This window comes from Drosophila virilis, chromosome 2 (assembly GCF_030788295.1).
Source record: "Drosophila virilis strain 15010-1051.87 chromosome 2, Dvir_AGI_RSII-ME, whole genome shotgun sequence".
Taxonomy (NCBI): domain Eukaryota; kingdom Metazoa; phylum Arthropoda; class Insecta; order Diptera; family Drosophilidae; genus Drosophila; species Drosophila virilis.
This window is the reverse complement of record NC_091544.1, coordinates 10,115,499-10,128,333: the sequence shown is the minus strand read 5'-3', so window position 1 is coordinate 10,128,333 and position 12,835 is coordinate 10,115,499. Positions and strand designations below refer to the sequence as shown.

At 46.1% G+C, this 12,835-nt stretch overlaps 3 protein-coding genes across 6 annotated transcripts; 2 read left to right on the top strand and 1 right to left on the bottom strand.

Annotated features, from left to right (window-relative positions):
* The first annotated feature begins 55 nt into the window (after positions 1 to 55).
* On the top strand, positions 56 to 2,544 carry vret (vreteno). Its single transcript, XM_002054241.4, has 5 exons — positions 56 to 437; positions 503 to 910; positions 966 to 1,785; positions 1,851 to 2,035; positions 2,105 to 2,544. Exons 1-5 carry the CDS (start codon positions 163 to 165, stop codon positions 2,448 to 2,450), a joined length of 2,034 nt encoding a protein of 677 aa, XP_002054277.1. The 5' UTR covers positions 56 to 162; the 3' UTR covers positions 2,451 to 2,544.
* Positions 2,464 to 4,287, bottom strand: LOC6630810 (uncharacterized). Of its 4 annotated transcripts, none has more exons than XM_015171475.3 (5): positions 3,932 to 4,287; positions 3,488 to 3,862; positions 2,786 to 3,409; positions 2,678 to 2,731; positions 2,464 to 2,620 (listed from the first exon to the last, which is right to left on the bottom strand). In XM_015171475.3, the coding sequence occupies exons 1-5, from the start codon at positions 4,187 to 4,189 to the stop codon at positions 2,537 to 2,539; spliced, it is 1,395 nt and encodes a 464-aa protein (XP_015026961.1). In that variant the 5' UTR covers positions 4,190 to 4,287; the 3' UTR covers positions 2,464 to 2,536. The 4 variants fall into 4 exon arrangements, with proteins under 4 accessions (XP_015026961.1, XP_015026959.1, XP_002054278.2 ...); XM_015171473.3 differs by having other exon boundaries at positions 3,488 to 3,993; positions 4,069 to 4,287; XM_002054242.4 differs by having other exon boundaries at positions 3,488 to 4,287.
* A 144-nt stretch (positions 4,288 to 4,431) lies between these two features.
* Dcr-1 (Endoribonuclease Dcr-1) lies at positions 4,432 to 11,900 on the top strand. Its single transcript, XM_002054243.4, has 6 exons — positions 4,432 to 5,346; positions 5,416 to 6,935; positions 7,120 to 7,416; positions 7,546 to 9,127; positions 9,190 to 11,327; positions 11,393 to 11,900. The coding sequence occupies exons 1-6, from the start codon at positions 4,542 to 4,544 to the stop codon at positions 11,801 to 11,803; spliced, it is 6,753 nt and encodes a 2,250-aa protein (XP_002054279.1). The 5' UTR covers positions 4,432 to 4,541; the 3' UTR covers positions 11,804 to 11,900.
* Positions 11,901 to 12,835: the final 935 nt, after the last annotated feature.

Below are 12,835 nucleotides of genomic sequence, written 5' to 3'. Positions count from 1 at the left end.
TGTTAACTAAAGCACTTTTCTGTTAAGCGCAGGATCTATCGATAATTTAAGACGACCCGAAATCTAAGCTCGTAATTTGTTTGCGTTTCTGAGTCGTAGTGCGCACATGCGATTTTAAATTTTTGCGTTCAGACAAACCATTTATTAAGATTGTTTTTAATAATGGACAAGTTTGAAAACGATTGGTCGGATTGGAACCCCCTAGCTGAGCATTATTTTGACGAGACTTCAAACAAATATGAAAGCGTCAATGAAGCGCCTGCAAAAGATAACTGTAAACAGGATCGGATTACCAAACAAATGCAATATCCATACTTGGTTATTAAAAAAAGTAATCAATTTATTACTAACAATATGTTGAGAAATTTTTTTGGCGACATTATTCACGACATCGAATTTCGCTCACGTGTATTTTGTGTTTATTTTCATAATATTGGGTATGTTTTTTAAAAGTATTTCCTTGATTTTCGAACTGTGTGAATTTTCCATTATCTCGAATCAGATCTCTTGAGGCAGCCTGGACAAAGATTCGTCAGTTTCCAAATATTATATTTTGTGTCGAGAATCGTTCACAACAAAACGACACTTTTTTACCCTATCAACCAAACGAGTCGGAAGAAACTAAAATGCCCGAATCAGAACCAACTGCAAACGCTGTGGATTTGGAATCTCGCAGTATTCAAGTGTCGGCGAATCCAAAGAAGCATCCAGAGTTCTTTAAATCTCCCATAGTTATCAAAGCTGACTACAACGCCAAAAACTCGCTGCTGGCCGTAAGCGATGTGAATCAACGTTATCTGAACGTTAAATATGAGTTCACGCTGGAGCGATGTGGAGCTTACGAGTTGCAGAAGATTGTTGAAAAGGATCAGGCCGTGCTTCACTATCGATCCGGCCGCATAATAGTAACGTAGGTATTTGTAATAGTCAAACAAAAAGTTGAATATATTTCAATTGGTTTATAGACCCCACAACCAACAGGAATCTAAGGCGTGTGATGGTGAATCAAAGTTCCCGCAATTGGCAAAGAAGTGTTTAGCTTGCAATTGTTACACTGACAACAGTTGCAAATTTTGCCGGATGCCCTTCTGCAATCCAGTGTGCTTTGATGCCCTAGCCGCTGCGCACAAGGAAAGCTGTGACAAGGGTAGGCCACCCGTGATTGACGATACCATAACCGCAAATATCGCAAGGGTAAAGCTGCCGCCCTCCGGCAGCAACGTCAAAATCACCGCATTCGAACAGACCAACGTATTGTACGTGCGCTCAGCCGAAATTGTCACCGAGATTGCCTACTACAAAGTGCTCTCGGACGTCATGATGCGGGGCAAATTGGCGCCCAAGCTGACTCAGTTGCCGCAGTGCGGTCAGTTAGTCATCTACAAGTCCAACATTCAAACTGTACGAGCTATGGTGCTTAATGTCGACAATCCGCAATCCGTATATGTGGTGTGTGTGGATTATGGCAACGTGGAGATTACAACGCTCGAATATCTGCACGAGTGCAGCGCCTATTTGGCAGCATTGCCGCGATATGCTGTACCCGTGCTGCTTCGACGCGTACCAAGGCGCTACATGTGCCCCAATGTGCGTAGCATGCTGTATGAGCTGGACCATACCTACACATTTGTGCTGAAGTACTCGGAGCGTGAGTTTGACTTTGACAAGGGCCTGCAACGCGTCGTCCTCATTGAGAGCGAGCTAAATCGCAGTTTAAATGGATTGATTAAGACAATTCTAACGCCCGTGGAGCCATTACTATCAGAGGGTGGATATCAAGAGGATGTAAGATAGGGCCAATTGGTGCTTACATCCAGTTTTATCTAATTCTTCTTTGCTTTGGATTGCAGTATTTGCAGCACGTGCATTTGCCAACTGGCAAAGGCCTCGACATGGTCGTCATGGATAACACGTTCATCAAATTTGGTGTCATTCACTGCACTATTTTGGATTATGCATACGAAATAACTCAAATGCAGCGCGACATTCAATTCTATGGCGAATCCGTTGCCAAATGCGCATTCTATGCAGCCCCGTAAGTCGACTCTCTGCACAGGCATCAAATATTTGTCATCTTTAATTTTGTGTATTTTTCCATTTTAAGAAAAAACAATTTATGTATTGCCAAATACCAAGGCAAATGGTGCCGAGGCCTGTGCATGGAACTAGTGGGCGACGGTTACCCCAGCATCTTATTTATCGACTACGGAAATATTATCCCAATTCATGTTGATGATATTCGCCCATACCCTCCACAATTTATATTCCCCATATTAACTACCGAATACGATCTGCTGGGCGTGCCCGCTGATATTACCGACGAGCAATTGGCACGTCTGGAAAAGCATTTAGCTGTTGGTGCCATTGTAAAGTGCGATGAGGTTATTTACAACGAACAGGATAATAATTACTCGCTGCGCATGGACGCTGTTCAGAACCTTCTAAAGTAGAACAAAGCTTGCATAAATAAATCTCTCTTTAATAAGTTTTGCCATATTGCCTTAACCAAAAAAGTATGTTAACTTAATATAGTTTCTTAAAGTACTTGAAGCTCTGGATCTTTATGCAGCTTGCTGAAGACGCATCTTAGGCTTGATAATTCATCGCTGAAAAACGTGTCCTGTAAATTAAAAATCAACCAAAATCAGATTAAGTTAGCGCTACGAACGTTGCATACCTTTAAAAATGCTTCGCTGAAGGGTCGCTGCCATTGGCTCCAGCTCGTTAATGTCTGCAACAGCAGAAAGTTTAAAATAATATTTGACAAACTCTAGCATTTACTCACATTTTGCAGAACTCTGAGCAGTTGTTGCGTGTCCTCCATACGCGGGCTTATTAAATCCATTAAGGAATCGGTGCTATTGACCAGTCCCAAGTGTTGTTCAAACTGTCGCTCCTCCAAGCAGTCAGCTGTGATTAGTGTATAAATACGCATGTTCGCTGCCAATAAATGCCTAGCTGCAGCTCGTGCGCTATAATTATAGAGTATTACATATTTGCAGCCAGTTAGACGCTCTTTGGGCAGTTGGCTTGCCATTAGAAGGGCAACCATTGGTGCCTTTGCATCCTCCGTGCTGGGTGCATTGAAGCAGTTGGCGTGCAATCCATCGACAACTTGTGTGTGTGGTATATCCCAGCATTGACAGTAGCCCCTGATGATGTCCAGGCAATTCTGACTGTTTGCAACAATGGCACACTTCTCGCCGCACCCCGCTACTAAATTGTCGAGCATTAAATGCACGAATTCAAATTTGGCAGAGTCATAGACCCCCATTTCTTGCCAGGGCGGCAAATGTGGTACCAGTGCGTCCGACACAACGGGTTGATTCTCGATGTGCTTCAGCAGCACAGGATGATCGCAAATCTGTTCAGCTACTTGAAGAAAGTCGGCCGACGCGGATGTTTGTTGCTAATCATGCCAAATAATATAAAAGAGGAATTAATTAATATATATATATATATCGTGACCAAAACGCTCGCGACTTACCATGCCCGAATCCCGACAATAGTCGGCAAGCAGCTGCATTGTCTGATATTGAAGTTCCGCCGGTTCCAGCATGCAAATGTATTCGTCTAGCTTGAAAGGAGCAGCTGCTGGGATGACACAACTTGAGCTTTCGTTGAGGAATTTGCATTCGGGCAATCGCTTTGGCCTTTTCAAGAGGTTCGGCGGCCTTTGTGGAATGCCGCTGGTTTCTTGGTGCCCGGAAACTAGACCAACAGATTCCTCTTGCTGGCGATACCAATTTTCAATTTCTTCTTTCCGCTGCGCTATGCATTCGGCGGCGGTCGTTAGCTCCACTTGTATCTCAACGTCCCTCATGCCGATTTCTAGTAGAGCATCTTCTTGAATTTTTTCATGCTTAAAACACGTTAAAACATCCATTACTTTGCCCGTTTCGTCTTTCAAAGTTGCCTTGGTTGCAGTCACCTCTAGAGTTCCATTGCCTGTCCAGGTTTTATGTTTTTTGTTGGACTGTTTGCGCCAAAGCACTAGAAAGATACGCTTATCGGCAAGCGGATTCTCTCCTTCATTGTACTTTCGTGGCCTGAATCCTTTATAGTCACCTGCTGTTCCCCATTGCATTTCCAGAGGCGCAGCAGCGTTGTTGTCGTTTTTGGCATTCAATTCAATAGCCGCACCCATTTTGGCTGCCCTGCGTATTGATGGGGCCTGCGAACGGCGCATTTGACTTTTAATTGCAAGGCCTAATGTCTAAATTTCAATATGTAAATAAATAATTTCAAATGGCCGCTGTGTCCACTTTCATTTAAAGCTAGTGATGAGTGATGGGAAGGAATGCATAAATATACGCGATAATGGAAAATTGATCGATATATCGACTCTGTTAACTCGCCAGAAAGTCTGTTAAGGCAAACCGATATATCGTTAATATTAATCGAGACGTAATTGGCACCAATTGACCTATCGATGATGCAAAAAAGCACCCGAGCCGGCGTTTCCACATTGTGGATAACCCACCAATTCCAGTTGTAGTGGAACTGCAGTTGACCCGGGTCTGTTGCATACAAATGTCAGCATGGCGTTCCACTGGTGCGACAACAACCTGCATACCACGGTATTCACGCCACGCGACTTTCAAGTGGAGCTTCTGGCGTCCGCCTTTGAACGCAACACCATCATCTGCTTGGGTCACAGAAGCTCTAAGGAGTTTATAGCACTAAAGCTTTTGCAGGAGCTCTCCCGACCAGGACGCCGGAATGGTAAGGTGAGCGTGTACTTAAGCTCTCAGATTGATGCTGAGGCCACGTCCATGTACACGATGCTCACACACCTCACTGATCTCAAAGTGTGGCAGGAGCAGCCGGATCAGCATGTGCCGTCCAATCATTGCTGGACCGACTACCATGTCAGCATACACAAACCAAGCACCTTCCTGTCGTTGCTGCAATCTGGGGATCTGCTTCTAAGCAGTATTCAACTTATTGTGCTGGAGGATTGTCACGACAGCTCTGTGTATCGCAGTATTTTGCCCATTTTTGAGGACTTTATTCTGCCTGCAAAGCCATCGGATAGACCTCGCATATTGGGCCTGGCCGGCCCTTTGCATAGCGCCGATTGCGAATTGGAAGAGCTTAATGCCATGCTAGATACATTGGAACAGCAAATGTTGTGTCGCATCGAGACAGCCAGTGACATTGTCACGGTGCTGAGGTACTGCGCCAAGCCGCATGAGTATATTGTGCAGTGTGCGCCCTTCGAGATGGATCAGCTGTCGCGCGTGATCGTCGATATTCTAACTACACATAAATCGTTCTTAAGTGATCATCGTTATGATCCCTTTGAGATCTATGGTACCGATCAGTTTATGGAGGACCTAAAAGGTATGTGCTAATGTACTTGCTTTTCATAAAGCCCCAAGCTAAATAAATAAATAATTTGTAATACAATAGATATACCCGATCCCAAGCTGGACCCGCTGAATGTGCTGGACGGCCTGCTTGCTGTGCTCCATGAAATGGGACCCTGGTGTACGCAACGCGCCGCCCTACATTTTTACCAACGCAACGAAAAGCTAAAGGTCAAGACTCCACACGAACGCCACTATTTGCTCTTTTGCCTGGTGAACACAGCGCTAGTAGAAATCAATGCGCTCTGCGAGCAAACATTCCAAAAGCAAGTTATGGAAGATCCACTTGGCACCATTGAGCGCTACTCAAGCCCCAAGGTGCGCCGACTGCTGCGAGTGCTCCGCTGCTTCAAGCCAGCTGAAGCACACACCCAGACGGATGGCTTGCGTAGGATGCGCCACCAAGTGGACCAAGCGGATTTTAATAACCTCTCGCATGCACTGAAAACCAAGTGTCAAGTGATTGAGCAGCTAGATGAGCAGCTTGGGAGTACGCGTTCTATAGTTAATAATTTGCTGCATCTGATCCAAGCAACAGATAAGGAACAAGCGAAAACCAGCACCGAGGGGCCAGCTCCAGTGACTCCACCACCGCCCACAACAAAATCCAAATCCAACGCACAGCCACACACCAGAAGGCGGGCCCACACACGGCGTCACAATCGGCACCAGCACGATACAAGCGAGACCCTCTGCGCACTTATCTATTGCAATCAAAATCACACGGCGCGCGTACTGTTCGAGCTGCTTGCGGAGTTGAGCAGACGCGACCCGGATCTCAAGTTTCTGCGCTGCCAGTACACCACGGATCGCGTGGCCGATCCTGCGACAGAGCCAAAAGAAGCTGAACAGGAGCACAGGCGGCAAGAAGACGTGCTCAAACGCTTCCGAATGCACGATTGCAATGTGTTAATTGGTACCTCGGTGCTGGAGGAGGGCATTGATGTGCCCAAGTGCAATCTGGTGGTGCGCTGGGATCCACCCACCACCTACCGCAGTTATGTGCAATGCAAGGGACGAGCGCGAGCCGCACCCGCTTACCACATAATGCTTGTGGCACCGAGCTATGATCCGACTGCAGCGGCAACTGATGATACAGTGCAGCTGAACGATCAAAGTCATCGATATTTATGTGCCACGATTAGTGATTCTACTGAGCAGGAGCTGGACAGTGACTCGGACGACTCGGCATTGCCCAATTCCCTGGCCTCAGATCCATATACTTTCGGTACAGCTCGTGGAACGGTAAAAATACTTAACCCGGAGGTGTTTAGCAATCAACCGCCGACCGCTTCTGACATAAAGCTGCAGGAGATTCAGGATGAGGTGCCGACAGTGTTAGATGGCGGTAACTCCAGTGATGACGCCATGAGCTTGACCAACACCACGCCCAGTGACAGGTCCGCAGAGCGCAGACACAAGCAGCGCTTCGAATGCGAACTCCCCGCAATGCCCGATAATCTCCTATTTAAGGAGGTCAACGTCTCCGTCGCGGCGGACACTCTGACGAGCACTACTCAGGCGCTAGTGCATCAAATGGCACAATATCGTGAAATTGAACAGGTAAACATTACGTATCCAGGTATTTAAAATAGTTTACAGTTTACAACACTCTTCATCAGGTTAGGAGATTCTAAGAGCTATAGAAGAAACACCGATATAACTGCGCCGACATATATCCAACTAGAACATTTTGTCTGCGTTGTTGTGCTACATCTTGTCTTTAGTAATGTGTTCCATCTTTTAGATGCTGTTATCGAAATGCGCTAATACGGAGCCAGCCGAAGTGGAGCAACAACAAGCAGAGCGCTTCACCAGCTGCCTGGCCGCCTTTCAGCCCAGGCCGGAGCTGTCGACAGGCGCTTCTGTAGATTTGAGTACTGCCATCGCGCTGGTCAACAAGTATTGCGCCCGCCTGCCCAGCGATACCTTTACCAAGCTAACTGCTCTGTGGCGCTGTGCGCGTTCCGTACGACAAGGTGTTGTCCTCTTCCAGTATACGTTACGCCTGCCTATCAATTCACCACTGAAGCACGACATTGTTGTAAGTGTATGAGGTTTTATAGTATAATAAGTCTATCGTCTAGCATGTCCTATAAGGTAATGGATATTTTAATTTTTCATTAAAATGTCAATTTTGCAAAATTTCTGCTTAATTTAAATGCATTTGAAGGGTCTTCCAATGCCCACGCAAACACTGGCACGTCGTCTGGCCGCATTCCAGGCCTGTGTGGAGCTGCATAAGATCGGGGAACTGGATGATCAGCTGCAGCCCATTGGCAAGGAGGGCTTTCGCGCTCTGGAACCGGACTGGGAGTGCTTCGAACTGGAGCCGGAGGATGAGCATATAGTGCAACAAAACGATGAACCACGTCCAGGCACCACCAAACGGCGCCAATACTATTATAAGCGCATTGCATCGGAATTCTGTGATTGTCGACCAGTGGCTGGAGCTCCCTGCTATCTGTACTTTATTCAGTTAACACTGCAATGTCCCATACCCGAGGAGCAAAACACACGTGGTCGTAAGATTTATCCCCCGGAGGAGGCGCGTCAAGGCTTTGGCATATTAACACTGAAACGCATACCTAAACTGAGTGCTTTCTCCATATTCACACGATCTGGCGAAGTAAAGGTATCGCTGGAGCTTGCACGTGAGCGTGTTGTGCTAACTCAAGAGCAGATTAGCTGCATCAATGTCTTCCTTAATTATACGTTCACAAATGTGCTACGCCTGCAAAAGTTCCTCATGCTCTTCGATCCGGATTCCACAGAAAATTGTGTGTTCATTGTGCCAACGGTAAAAACGGAGCAGGACAGCCGGATTATAGATTGGCAATTTCTGGAGCTCATACAAGCCACTGGAAACCTGATGCCGCAGCCAGTGCCAGATGGAGAACGACAGGCGCAGCCCTTTGATGCGCAACGTTTCCAAGATGCTGTCGTCATGCCCTGGTACCGAAACCAAGATCAACCGCAGTACTTTTATGTTGCCGAGATCTGTCCTCATCTATCGCCGCTCAGCTGCTTTCCGGGCGACAATTATCGCACCTTCAAGCATTATTATCTGGTAAAATATGGCCTCACCATACAGAATACGGCACAGCCGCTGCTCGACGTGGATCATACGAGTGCACGTTTGAATTTTCTAACGCCACGTTACGTAAATCGTAAGGGCGTGGCACTGCCAACCAGTTCGGAGGAAACGAAGCGTGCCAAGCGGGAAAATCTTGAACAGAAGCAGATTCTAGTGCCTGAACTGTGCACAGTACATCCGTTTCCGGCATCCCTATGGCGCACGGCAGTTTGCCTACCCTGTATTCTATACCGCATCAACGGGCTGTTGCTGGCAGATGACATTCGGAAGCAGGTCTCTGCCGATCTTGGCCTGGGGCGACAACAGATTGACGATGAGCAATTTGAGTGGCCCATGCTAGACTTTGGTTGGAGCCTGTCGGAGGTATTGAAAAAGTCACGCGAATCTAAGCAGAAGCCGGACACCACGGATGCAATCAAACAAGCCATAGATGATCCTGCGCAACAGACGGTGGATGAGCCGATCATTGAGAAGGCCACCAAGAGCGCTAATGAGCTAGTTATTGAAGGCGAAGAACAATTGAGTAATACGGATGACTTCATTGAGATTGGCACCTGGTCCAATGACATGGCCGATGACATTGCCAGTTACTCAGATGGCGATGAGGACGAGGAGGATGAGGACTTTCTGCCTGTGCTACCCGCCAATGTGAAGTTCTGTAAGTGTGCAAGATTCTCTAATTCCGTCAACCGATTTACTTAGTATTGGTTTCATTTGCAGGCGACCAGCAGACGCGATACGGCTCGCCTACTTTCTGGGATGTAAGCAACAGCAGCGGATTTAATAAGTCAGCAGCGCCTGGACAAAAGCGCACAGGAAAGCCGCATGGTGGCTCTGGAATTGGCAATGCTGCAAAAGAAGAGGGAAAACCCAACTACGCCTACTACGACTCGGATAACTCACTTAGCTCTAGCTATGATGATGACGAGCATGTGGGACCAATTTATCAATATAGCTCGGAAGATGATGATAGTGACGACATCGTTGCCGGTCGCATTGAGTTCACCTCAAAGAACGAGGCGGAGACCATCGAAACAGCGCAGGAGCTGGAAAAGCGCCAGAAGCAGCTGTCCATTATACAAGCCACCAATGCCAACGAACGCCAGTACCAGCAGACAAAGAATCTTCTCATTGGCTTCAATTTCGAGCAGGCACAGCACAGAAGCAGTAACATCTACGAACAGTCTATTGTGCGTTTCAAATCAGAGATTGAGAGCAGCGGCATGTTAGTTCCACACGGCGAAGAGCTGGTGCTACAGCGCACTGAAGTTAGCACAACGAAAGCTGACAAGGATGGGTGTACTTTGCAGCTGGAGCTGCTAAAAGAGTTTTTGCCATACGTGCCGGAGGTGGAAATGCTGGCCAAGCTCGCCAGCAAACCATCTCTACAGCTCTCGGACTTGGTTGAGCTAAACGCTACGTGGCTGCAGCAGCACAAGCATGAAATTTACAACGTAATGGGCTGTGGCGATAGCTTTGATAACTACAACGATCACAACCGACTGAACTTAGACAATAAACAGCTCAGACTGGAGTATCAGCCAGAGTTGGTAAAAAAATCAGAGTGCGAGCCACATCGAACTGAAAAGCAAATAACGGGCAGGCCTGATGGGGCCTTCAGCTTTGATCATCAGCCGGACCTGGTGGGACATCCCGGACCAAGCCCTAGCATCATATTGCAGGCTCTCACAATGTCCAATGCCAACGATGGCATCAATCTGGAGCGCCTGGAGACAATAGGTGATTCGTTCCTTAAATATGCCATTACCACATACCTGTACATCACCTATGAGAATGTGCACGAGGGCAAGCTAAGTCATCTGCGCTCCAAACAGGTGGCCAATCTGAATCTGTATCGGCTGGGACGACGCAAGCGACTGGGCGAGTATATGATTGCCACAAAATTTGAGCCGCATGACAATTGGCTACCGCCCTGCTACTATGTGCCCAAGGAGTTGGAGAAGGCGTTGATTGAGGCTAAAATACCCACGCAGCATTGGAAACTGGTCGATCTGCTAGATATCAAGAATTTAAGCAGCGTGCAAATCTGCGAGATGGTGCGTGAAAAGGCTGAGTCGTTGGGTCTGGTCGGCAGCGTGGAACAACCCGCAGCTGCGCAACAGCTGACACATAACGCAAACCTAGATGACTCCAACGAGACGAACGATTTCAGTTGCTTCATTCCATACAATCTGGTCTCGCAGCACAGCATACCAGACAAATCCATAGCCGATTGTGTGGAGGCGCTTATTGGCGCCTATCTAATCGAGTGTGGGCCGCGCGGAGCGCTGCTCTTCATGGCTTGGCTGGGAGTCCGTGTGCTGCCCTACAAACTGGAGCCGACAGCAGCAGCCATTGAGCAACGTATGCCAGGCAGTACCAAGCCGGATTTGAACAACATGATAACAGTATATGGTGATTGGCCAACGCCGCGCAGTCCGCTTCTGCATTTTGCACCCAATGCTAATGCCGAGCTAGAGCACTTGCTAAGTGGATTTGAGGAGTTCGAGTCCAGCCTAGGCTATACATTTAGCGATCGTTCCTATTTACTGCAGGCCATGACGCATGCCAGTTACACGCCCAACCGCCTGACTGATTGCTATCAGCGTCTCGAATTTCTGGGCGATGCCGTATTGGACTATTTGATAACGCGGCATCTGTATGAAGATCCACGCCAACACTCGCCAGGTGCTTTAACCGATCTACGCTCGGCGCTAGTGAACAATACGATATTCGCGTCATTGGCTGTGCGGCATGGCTTCCATAAGTATTTTCGCCATCTGTCCCCAGGGCTGAACGATGTCATCGATCGCTTTGTGCGCATTCAGCAGGAAAATGGACATATCATAAGTGAAGAGGTAAGAAATTTAACGGACTTCACAACAGGCGTATATCACGATTATAGTTTCGGATATCCTTACAGTACTATTTGCTTTCTGAGGAGGAGTGCGATGATGCTGAGGATGTTGAGGTACCCAAGGCTTTGGGTGATGTATTCGAATCAATTGCCGGTGCCATTTTTCTCGACTCGAATATGTCACTGGATGTGGTGTGGCAGGTCTATAGCAATATGATGAAGCCCGAGATCGAGCAATTTAGTAATTCTGTGCCAAAATCACCCATACGAGAGCTGCTCGAGCTGGAACCGGAGACGGCCAAGTTTGGTAAGCCCGAGAAGTTGGCCGATGGTCGTCGTGTACGCGTCACTGTCGATGTCTTCTGCAAGGGCACATTCCGTGGCATTGGACGCAACTACCGAATAGCCAAATGTACAGCTGCCAAATGTGCACTACGGCAGCTGAAGAAGCAGGGCCTGATAGCCAAAAAAGACTAAAGATGTGGCGCTGTGTTGTGAATAACTTTAGTTGTAGGTACCCACAATGTACATATTTACTACATAAATGCTCCAATAATAATAATAATAATAATAATTATATCGATAATAATATTATTTCAAATAACAAATGCTGCAAAATTGCAAAACCTTTTTTGTTTTTAAAATAAGTATCTTAAGCAAACTCGCCAATCTCTACTATTCGCTATAGATGCAAATCCTTAAAAGCTTTTCTTTATAAATTCCTCTATACATTTATTTAAACAATAGCGAGTCGAATATACGTTTTCTTTCGTGGTTTTTATTATTCCCTATCTGAGTGTATTATAATTTTATCGTGAAATGTGTAAAGCATAGAAGGAGGCATCTCTGATATATATATATATATATATATATATATATATATATATATATATATATATATATATATATATATATATATATATATATATATATATATTCTTGATCAGTATCAACAGCCGATTTGATATAGCAACGTCTCAGTTTTAAAGTTATCGTTATGAAGTGAAGTGCGTCTTTCTGTTGCCCGCAGTAGATATACTCGACATTAACTATTTTCAAGGCCAAGAGCCTTATGAAAATATTTCGCACTCTTTAGCCATCGTTCAACACGTCCAAGCAGGTGTGTACTTGTATGTTACCAAATGTTACTCCTACCAATGACTATTGCTAATGCAGGGAATCGACCACCATTGAACAAGATCGAAATAGACTATCCCGAAACAATTGAAACACTAATGACTAATTAATACCTTTACAAAATGTGCGAATTGTTGCCGCCCAGCTAAGTATTTAATTGGGAAAAAATGGAAAACTTGGAAAACCAAAGCTGCAAGCCGGTTGATTCTTGGATGTCCAATTTATTATTAACAATTAACCAAGACCTAATCCGGATTCGTTGGACTAAACTAAACCATATTAAAAAAAAAACGGATTTTTTGTTTGCTATTTGAAAATAGTTTTACAAAACTTTTAAGCTTTTGATATTGCGCTAACGATTGTTTCAGTACT